General features: G+C 36.3%; 1 protein-coding gene across 1 annotated transcript in view; it reads left to right on the top strand.

Moving 5' to 3' along the window:
• The first annotated feature begins 1,156 nt into the window (after window positions 1-1,156).
• The window catches only part of LOC145787425 (endoplasmic reticulum junction formation protein lunapark-B-like), a 41,884-nt gene continuing 32,237 nt past the window's right edge, over window positions 1,157-10,803 (top strand). Inside the window, exons 1-5 of the mRNA XM_082599167.1 lie at window positions 1,157-1,285; window positions 3,269-3,364; window positions 3,737-3,870; window positions 4,273-4,331; window positions 4,488-4,528. Of these exons, the coding sequence (XP_082455293.1) occupies window positions 1,259-1,285; window positions 3,269-3,364; window positions 3,737-3,870; window positions 4,273-4,331; window positions 4,488-4,528 (357 nt within the window). The 5' untranslated portion in view covers window positions 1,157-1,258. The remainder of the gene's footprint in view (window positions 1,286-3,268; window positions 3,365-3,736; window positions 3,871-4,272; window positions 4,332-4,487; window positions 4,529-10,803) is intronic.

Below are 10,803 nucleotides of genomic sequence, written 5' to 3'. Positions count from 1 at the left end.
AAAATGTTGGTTTGCGACTTGCGCTTTTTTGGGCTACTTTCAGTCTCTGATTTGGCGCGAGACGGCGCTTAAATTTGGCAGAATTTTAAGTTGTTTGACAGTGAATTTTGAGTTGGCAGAACTGAATAATTGGTAGAATCCGACCAGCCTTTGAAAATGTTGGTAAAGTTTCGGTTTGTTACAGAAAAAATGACGTTATTTTTTTGATTCGGCATGAGGATTAATTTTACTGCTGACCATTAGCAGCTTTGACTGTTGTTACAGCAATGCTGTATTCATTTTCATCCAGGAGAATGGAAGGGCTGAGTGGCGAAAGCGAAATTGCACTTGTATCGAATATCGGAAATTATAGGGTAGTTATGATCTTGGTTTAGTACCGTACCATAATTTTTGAAGCTTTTATTGGTGTCTAAGTTATAAATTAAAGTGGGAAAAATTGCATGTCAGTGGAGAAACTTACTGAATGTAAACTGGTCTTCCTTGTATAATTAAAACGGGAAATGATAGATTCTTGTATTTTTGTACCAAGGTGTACGAGTTTAGAAATGCTGCAGGGGAGTATAAATTTAGAGAAGTTGCTCAATTGGCACTAACAATGTAGCCTATACCAATCAGCAATGCATTACGGTAGTTGAGCGAGCCTTTTCGAGAGTTTCTGCAATCAAAACCAAACTACGAAATCGTATCGGACTTCAACTTTTGTCAGCGATTGTGAGGATCAGAACTTTGCTGCAACAATTGGAAAAATGCTGTTTGATCCCCGGTCATCAATGCGGAAGCATGACAGCTCTATATATGAAAATGAAGCTTCAGCAGTTGATGATAGAATTTTGTTGGGTGTTGGTTCTTGGTAGTTCATCTGAGTTGACGGGCTTATGCTATGCATTAGCATCTACTATGGAACCATTTGTATCTTGAATTTGAAAATAGAAATTTGTATAAAGTCTGTATAGCATTGGCTCGTCTAAGTTTTTTTCTATTGAACAATGCTTGATTCAATATTGAACATTGTATATACTTATTGTATGTTGTATTAATGTATGTATTTTGTATCTACACAATCAGCATGATGGACAAAGATGTTGCTTTGTCCATGACTCTTGGGGGCATTACTAATAGGCATATTACTAATTTAAAACTTTTTTTATAAATTTTCAGATAACTAAATATATAGTTCATAATTGTGTTTTTACGTTCAAGCAATGAAAAAAGGTGTTTCTTCTTTATGACCTGAATTCAGTTGAAATTTTGATTTGCGATGGGATCTGTGTTTTCTAAATGGAAGGTAAGCCCTTCCTGTGCCTATCACTGACTTTGAAATGTATTTTGTTAAAGCTTCTACAGGAAGAGATCTGAAATCAAATCTAATTATATTTGAATAAAGTTGTGTGATATAAATATATATTTATTTTCTTGGCTGTGGACTCGAAGAGAGGCCACATGCAAACAGTGGTTGTAGGTTCACCATTAAAAGGTTCTGAGTCAGGGCATGTTTCAACTAAGTTGTATTTTCTTAAGGTTTACCAAATTCTATTACTTTGTGTCTCGTTCCTTCTTTTTTTCTTTTCATAAATCTTCATCGGCATAGTTATTAGTCCATTGAGACTCAATAATCACAAAAGTAAGGATTAAGTTTTGTAATTTTCAAACCCCTATTCTATATGACAGGGGTGGGCAAACTTGTTCAATAAAAGAGTCACTTGCCAAAAATTATAAACACTAGCAAGCCGCAAAATGTGTAGTGTCAGTTAGGGGTGTTCAATTTCGATTATTTGAATATTCGAAATTCAATTTGTTTTCGATTTTCGAAATTTGATTTCGAATATCACAACTATTCACCAAACTGCAAAATGTGATTTTATTGAAAGAAACGACATAAAAATTCGCTAGAAAACGCGAAAAAAAGCCATGAAAATTTGCGAAAAAAGAACACAAACTAACGTCTACAGCTCCTGTTTATGAACACAAGCTGATCGACATGGTCACCCGTCAGTCGGGATCTCAGCTTCGTGACGGTCAGGCCAGCTTTTGAAAACGATCGCTCCACTGGAGCCGAGGTCGCTGGGATCCCAAACACTTCAAGTTCATCTTCACAGCGAGCGATTCACTGCCACGACATTTCACTGCAGAGTGCAGAGGTTTCGACTCAAAAGCGACATCGAGTACGTTTGCAAGCGCACAAAGCTAAACGCACGCTCCGTTTACGTAGCAAATTATGTTGTTTTTGGATGCATTCAACATCTGATGACATTGAATCGACACAAAATGGTAGATGTTTGCTATGTCCCAGGCAGCAAAATCAGTCATTTTTACATTGATTCAACGTCTGCAGACATTAAATCAATGTAAAAATGACAGATTTTGTTGTCTGGTGTTGGATTGTAGCATCGCAACTCGTTCATAGTGATTATTTATCGCAAAGCTGTTACGGTTTGCATTCAAAAAGTGTTTTCCTGCTGCCGATCGCTAGTTCATCCATTGTTTTATGTATCAATATTCAATACAGCATAAAAAGTTGCCCCCACCCAGAAATATGCGTGGGGGCCTGGCACCCATGCAGGCCCGTAGCCAGCCAGGGGCCTGGGGGACCTCGCCCCCCTGAAAAAGTTTCCCTGCCTTTTGGCAAAATCTCAACATTCTCGAGCAACAGCTACAATTATAATGATTTTGGCCGTTTAAATTTTTTCGCCCTCTTCCCCCTAAAAAAAAGTTGCCCCCCTTGCTCTGCTGTCTGGCTACGGCCCTGCCCCCACGGCTTAGGCGCCTATGGATTCGGTAAAAAATGGATAAAACTGCGACAAAGCTCAGCCTACACTTTCTGCTATTGCACAACCTAGCTATTTTCATTCTTGAGAGAAATTTGTGAAATTTGGCATTAAAAATGCCAACCTGGCATCCCTGGTGCAGGACTGCCCGTTGGACCCGCGAGAGCGTGTGGTGATCGACGATGCGCATACGTCGAATTATTTTTTCGCTTGCAAAATGCGACAAGACAGATTTCGCGCCACTCGCGCGTTACTTTCAACCGCGTTCAGCCGAAAGGGCTGCTATAATTTCGAATATATATGTCCGATACGAAAAACGAATTTCGAATATCACCTTAATCGAAATTCGAAATTGAACACCCCTAGTGTCAGTAAAATAGATAAATAATGAAAGACACAGTTGCCCGTCGTTGCTATTTATGGTGTCACATTTGTGGTGATGACCACACATGTACATGTTGACCTCTATGATTTACATGACCAATTGACCACACACATTACAGAAAAAGAAAACCACTGTGGAAGTTTTGGAAGGAATTCATAAGGAAATACTGAGATTACAAAGGTTTCGAAAATCTAATCAAGAACTTCGATCTAGGGTATGATTGACTGCAAAAGTGACACAAGTTTTCATGCAATATAACGCGACCTAAAAATGTATAAGACGACCTGTTTTTGTGTTAAATGAATTTTAGAATTTTCTAATCAGATGTTGAAGTAGAGTTTGAGCAGTAAGTTTTCCTGCGAATCAGGCAGCCAGTTTGCTGACGTTGAATCAATATAAAAAATAAGTGATTTGTTTGCTGGGGTACTGTGGTTCACATCAAATTAGTTCTTACTTTTGAAATGAATGGTCTGTAAAGTACTGGTACTGAAGGTTTCAGTAATATTCTTTTGGAGCGTTGGTTTAAAAAAAACAACTGTAATTTTGATTCTGACTTCAACTATTTTATCAAAGTTTGGCTTTTCAGGTAATTGGAAACCTTATCCTGTATTCAATCATTGTATATGTGATTGCATGTGCTGCTTTGTATTTTCTATTTATTCCTTCAACAGCATTTGAACGGACTCTGCAAATTCTACTCTTTTTTTGCTTTCCTATCTTGTAAGTGATGCTGAGTTTACATATACGGTGTTAACTGTTAATGAAATGCATAGCTAGAAGTTCAAAAGTTATAATTTTGCAGATTTTTGTTTGTTGTAGAAAATTAGGAGTACGTTTGACATAATGTATATGACTATATGTATATATAATATATATGTGGCAAATGTGTAGTTTGTGTTTGCCCCGGTTTGGTATTTTATCTATTTATTTTGTAATTATTGTTGTGTTCATGCCCATACGGTACCGTACTGAAAAGATTTTCCAAGGAATATTAATTGTAGTGCATCCTATGGATCCATAATTGGGCTTCTCTTTAGCACCAGCTTGAAGGATGTGCAGTTGTTCTCTTGTAGTATATTGCCTTTCATCATTTTTGAATGTTAATTATTTTTGCATTTGTAGAATTTATCTTTTAAAGCGCTTCTTACAATGGTGGTTTGTAAGAAAATTATCGAAAAATGGTGAGTGGAATAATGTGTCAATTTATTTTTCTAATTTTTACCCAATCTATTGTGGGGTCAAAAAAAGTCTAAAACAACACCCATGTTTTATGCTACAGCAAAGCATTTAATGTTGATGCGGCGCATGGTTTGTTATCGTTGCTTTGTTTTGTTTAGAGCTGGAACTGCAAGGATTAAAAGATGAACGAAAAGATATTGTAAGTTACAAAAGACAGGGTTTAGTCTATTGACACCTAATACCACAACGAATTGTTTTCGCCTTTTCAGTGGAAGGTAGGGTGACTTAAAAAAACTAAGTTTTGATTTTTAAACTTTTTCTTGTTTAGACCTCTGCATTATGGTCCAAAATGACACCTTGCCAAGTTTTGTTGAGATTGGTCCACATTTGACGCCCTAGCAGTGGGCTGGTACCCCCCGCCGGGTCAAAATCGGCCAATCTGGCTGTATCTCAGCAACCAGTAGGCCTAGACTGCTCAAACTTGGCTTTGAAGAAGCAGAATGCATGGTTTCCTATCTAACTTCCAGAGAGTTTTGGGGTCTAAACCATAGTTTATGAAAAAAAATGCAAAAAACACATTTTTGACCAAATGTGGCCCTCATAAACGTGTAATGTTCAACTTTTAGTTTAATATATATACAACACTAATTGACTAATGACACAAAATTTAAAATACAAGCAACTTTTGTTTAATCATAGACAAGCTTTATTGCTTTTGCAGTTTGGTTTACCACTTAACTTTCAACCACTGACCACTGTAATTACCCATTAAATAATTCAAGACAGTTTTTTTTCATTTTTCGTATTAGTTTACCACTTAATATTTCTTCAAAATGATTTTGTGGTTGTGTCCAGCTTTTTGGTGGACAATGACTTCTTGGCCATATCTCGAACTTTGGAACGGTAAGCATGAGTGACTTTGATTGCTTTGTCCAACTCTTTCTCATTACTTGGAGCAGAAGCCCTTTCCTCAACATCAGTGACCATGCCCAAAACTCTCCCCACAACATCATTTGTAGCAGGCATGTTCTGTAGCAGAGCTTTGAACGATGAAAACTCCTCCATATGGTGCCAAGATCTGGGACTTTCATGAATCAGACATTCAAATCTGGAAAAAATTCTAATGAGTTCAAAAGAGTCTGGTCCGATCAAGTCCAGCAAGCGAGTGGAGTTTAGAATACAGTAGAATGCATTTGAACTAACTCCTTACCAATAGCGGCTCTCTCAGAACTTGTTCGAAATGTTTGCATCTTTTGCCAGATTTGGACCTTGGTGGATATGCTCACACAATGAATCACTTGCAAAAGCAAACACAACGTGGCGCTCAATGAGGTACCACAGGTGCAGGTTGAGTTTCGCGCGTGCAGTAACAGCCATTTCAAGGAAAAGGTCCAGGTAGCCTATGTTGCTTCTTTTAGAGGTGAGCTGAATGGCATTTTTGAGAGTGTTCCACATTTCTAAGTCATACACTGCAGCATTTGTCAAACTTGGGGATGTAAACTAATATTTAACATAAAAAAGTGTTAAAAAGCATCCAGTGAATATATATTCTCAAGGCCACAATCTTTTGTAAAAGCTGGATTTTTTGATAACTGCTGCTTGAACAAGGCAATTTGAATGGTACAAATGATCTTCGCCATCATACGTGCTAAACACACTTGGAGCCTTGAACGTGTAATATTGTATCCACGCCGGAAAGTACCACCAAGAAAAAGAATGGACAATTTAACCAACTTTTTGTAATCTTCTCATATGTTTATTCCATTTTGAAGCCAACTGAACAAGAAATCTAGAACTGATTCTTTAATTCTATTCAATTTTCTGTTGTTTGTTTGGAAAGTTTCATAAACTTAAACATTTATATTGTTCATCCAAACTTCTGCAAAGCTTTTAAATACAGCTTCATGTGGTGATTCTGTGTCACCGTAGACCACTGAAGCTGCTCCACCACAAACAAGCTCCATGATATGATGCCTGCAGGCTAGTTGAAAGATACTGTGTCCTATATGGCTTTGAAATTGAACGGTGACGCCGCTTTTCTAACCACTATTTACTGCAGTTGTGTCAAAAACAAGACCCAAGGCTATTTTTATGTCGAAATTGACAACATTCAGTGCTTCAATTACGTGTCTTGTTTCATTCTTTGATCCACTTGAGTCCGTCGTGTTTATCGTATCAACCAACACTTCTGACTCATTATTTAAACATTTCAGTACCACTGCAAGAACTGGCTTCTTTTTTCCAGTATGTTAACGCTTTTTTATGTTAATATTGGTTTACATCCCCAAGTCTGACAAATGCTGAAGTGAATGACTAAGAAATGTGGAACGTTCTCACAAATGCCATTCCTAAAAGAAGCAACATCATAGGCTACCTGGACCTTTTCCTTGAAATGGCTATTGGTGCTCGCGTGAAACTCTACCTGCAGGTCCTGCACCTGTGGTACGGGTCATTCCATGCCAAATGAGCACATTTTTTGGAAAAGTTACACCACATGTCATAGATTTTATTGAAATTTGGCATACTTGTAGATGTCAAAGAAATATGAAGAATGCAAAAAAAAAATTTGAAAAATTTTAAACATTGGTAGAGTTATGGGCATTAGAAAAATCACCATTTTTGCATGTTCCACTTCAGTGATTTTGTCCATTTTCTTGTCATAATTCTAATTTCTTAACCTACGATCATACAATATGGCTGAAAATTGCTAAACCAGCGGTTCTCAAATTGAGGTCCGTTGTCCTTTTGTGGTCCGCGAGACAATTTTCCGCGAAGCACCTTCCAAAAAAATTAACATGATCCCAAAGAAAAAAATTTTGTAGAAAGTGAAAATTTTCAGGCAACTTATTTTCCAAACCAAACTTAAAAGATATATATACCATATTTTAGTGAGCTGTCTTGCCATCCCTCCACACAGTTTTTTAAGCCTGGCCTTTCATTTCATTTCTATCGCCTTTGTGACATTAAGGAGTGCATAGTGGTGACATATTCCTACAACACTCGTATTTACCAGATCATGAACAGAATTACGAAATATTCTTGACTAACAAGGAGTTAGGCGAAGTTGATTAAGGCTGGTTATTTTTTCTGATTTAAGTTTTGAATTGAATGCCTTTCCGAACTTTTAGCTTTTTTAGCCTTAGTCAAGTTAGCCAAAAATCATGGCCCCCTCTAGTGTCTGGCCTGATTTGTCACATTGGCAGGAATACTCGAAATAATAGCGATTGCTAAAGAAAAGTTAAAAGCAGTTGATTGATAAAAAGTTCATGTGTTATTGTTATTTTAACTAGACTTAACTAAACATGATTTATTTGCCACTCCCACATACTCAACTGGCTATTTGGTGAGACTTTTGATCAATGCAGCCCAGCCAAGTCCAGCAGTTCAAACCACTGGTGATGGGTCTGTTTTCTTTTTGAAGCTGCTTAGTTGATAGTTAAAACTAAAAAGTACCTGGGCAGTTCAACAGGCATAGGTATACCAGAATAGGTTAGGCATTCACCAATTTAATCTTTGGGTATGTTTAACAGATACCATAATACCTTGCAGCTGTTAGAGTGCCTTGTCTAGTGTCTACTGCTTTAACTAACATAGCCCAATGATATGTCAAACAAGTATGAATGTTTTATTTTGACTATGTAAAAACTATATATATTATACCTTTTAAGTTTTTCCAGGCTTTAAAGTTTGCCTAACTGACAGGTGCTGCTTTCATCATGAAAAAACTCATCATTCATCATTGCAGTCATTTTTGTGGTTGCTATTATGGCATGGTTTATTTAAAATGACATTTGTCTCTAAGTACGTTTTATTAGCCATGCTTTTGTGAAAGTGATCAGAATTGAAAGAATTAAATCAAGCCCCCAGATCTTTTTATGCCCACATTTTTTAGGTGGCTGCATGACAAGTGTTTAACACTGCACTGTAATAATAAGAAATCAAGAACTTTAGTTTTGCTCCAAGTACGGTATATTTAGACACTAAGACACTGGATCTTTCAAGTTATCGCAAGTCAAATACTTTGTAATATGCATGAAAAATTGTAGTAACTTGACTGTATTTGGATTAAGTTTTTGCAGTGTGCTACACTTTATAAAAAAAAAATGGAGTGGGCAATTTAACGTAGGCTACAATATTTTCTCAAAATTGGGCAGAATTCCATGTCTGGCAACCCTTGTATGGGAATGATAGCCACAGTCATTTTTATTTAGCCTTTTTCTAAACTGAACTGCTGTAAATTTTAATGTGCTGGTCATGGAGTTGTACTCAAAATGGTTCAATACCCGAAATCGCGATATACCGGTAGAACATGGTAATTTAGACTTGGACTATGGTAATTTAGACTTAGACTAAATCTACTGGAAATAAGTAGGATTGAAGGAGTTAGAAATGCTTTAAAATCTACAATGGGTCAAAGACTGCTCGATCAAGTTAATCTTAACATAATATTAGGCAGTGGCTATTTGACCGGCGCCGGTCTTTGAATCTGAAACACTATTTGACCGGTCATGACGTCACTATATAGGCAATTTTTTCTTTTTCTCTTTCAAAGCAAAAGACGAGAAAATTGCCTATATAAGTTCTAAATTCAACACGTAAGTTCAACTGATTCTGTCGCGCGTAGGATACGTATCGGGCTGATGGTCCAGAGGGAATGAGTTCGATACTACGCGGAAGCTTTTTTTTTTTAATATTTAATTAAATTTTGACCTCGAAGTGACACAACCCGAAGTGACTCAATTTTTAATTTGAGTTGCCTACAGCCCAATTTTTTATGTCTTTTCAACAATGAGTAATAAAGTTAGAGTTTTTAATTTTCTGGAGTTTCAGAATTTCTCTGGGTAACTTTTCGTTTGTCATAAGAGGATGTGACCGTGTTTGCCAAACGACGCATTACATTTTTGCGTCGTTTGGCAAACACGGTCACATCCTCTTATGACGAATGGAAAAGTATCCAGAGAAATTCTTAAACTCAAGAATATTAAAAAATAAAATTAAGTAATAAAGTTAGAGTTTTTAATTTTCTGAAATTTGAGAATTTCTCTGGGTAATTTTGCGTTAGTCATAATTTTTCGTTTGTCATTACATTTTTGCGTTTTGTAGGCTACTCAAATTAAAAATTGACCACAAAAATGCAGAAGCCTAACAATTGAGTCACTTCGGGTCAAAAGTTAGTTAAATATAAATAATAATAAAAAAACACTTCCGCGTAGTATCGAACTAATTCCCTCTGGAGCATCAGCCCGATACGTATCCCACGCGCCACAGAATCAGTTGAACTTACGTGTTGAATTTAGAACTTATATAGTATAACTCGTCTTTTGCTTTGAAAGAGAAAAAGAAAAAATGCCTATATAGTGACTTCATGACCAGTCAAATTGTGTTTCAGATTCAAAGACCGGCGCCGGTCAAATAGCTACTGCCATAATATTAACATTAAAACAAATCTAACAAAATCATTAATGTTTTTACAAGTTAAAACACTTTTGCGGTAACAATAACCAACAAAGCACCATTGTGTTATATTTACCATAAACAGCTTTTTGACATTTAGGAGCTGTGTTTGTAAAAACAAAAATACATGATGGATAATTATGTTAAAAAGTAAGTCTACTAGAAAAAACTTTTTTAAATGCCGTCGCTTTTTTAATTAAACGAGTTTGTGAACATCTTGAAGCAACAAGTTTATTTTTTGCTGGTAAGTGTTAGGCTGAAACATCGTCTCAAAAGTGGGGTACTTTTAAAAATCCTCCTTATAACAAGGTGCTTAGCGAAGACTTTTATCTAGTTTTATTTGTAGTTCATAGCAATCACATTTAGATGCAGAGTTTTTGCTGTTACAGTTAATCAGGGCCATTACAAACATTTCTGAAAGTTATAATTTTGTATTTAAATGATTGTGTCCTTTCGTGGAAAGTTCATTCATCAAAAAAAGAACAGGAAAATAGAAGGGAAAGTTCAGTTGTGTGATGTTGAACAAAGGAATGAAGTTGCTTTTAAGCATATTCATGGTGATGGACCACCCTCTGGTGGTAGAAAGGCATTCCAATTTCTTAATAAAATATCAGTGATTTGAAAATGACTCAGCATTTGACCAGGTTTTACTTTATTAATAAAGAAGCTTTGCCACATATAAAAACAAGAAGCAAAAACACAAGGAGTTCAAGAACAACTTCAAAACAAGACAAAGGTAAAAGAATTAATACTTACTACAAAAGTATTTAAGTGACAAGTATGAACATAAAAGTAATTAGAAAGTTTTTGTCTACCACCGGTTCACCTCTCTCGTTATCCGTTGATAGAGTTAGAATGACTGGTGGAACTGGTATTGTTGGCATGTACAGATTTCAGTAGACCTTGGTGTTAAACCTCAGTGCCATGGTGAGTATGTAGCTTACTGCATTAGGAGTGTTCTACTTTTGTTATAAAAGTTATGTAAGACTAAGAAGTTTTCTTCGTGATGAACAATGATGC

This window comes from Aplidium turbinatum, chromosome 18 (genome assembly GCF_918807975.1).
Source record: "Aplidium turbinatum chromosome 18, kaAplTurb1.1, whole genome shotgun sequence".
Classification (NCBI taxonomy): Eukaryota; Metazoa; Chordata; class Ascidiacea; order Aplousobranchia; family Polyclinidae; genus Aplidium; species Aplidium turbinatum.
The sequence above is the reverse complement of the archived record's forward strand: the minus strand, read 5'-3'. Positions and strand labels throughout refer to the sequence as shown.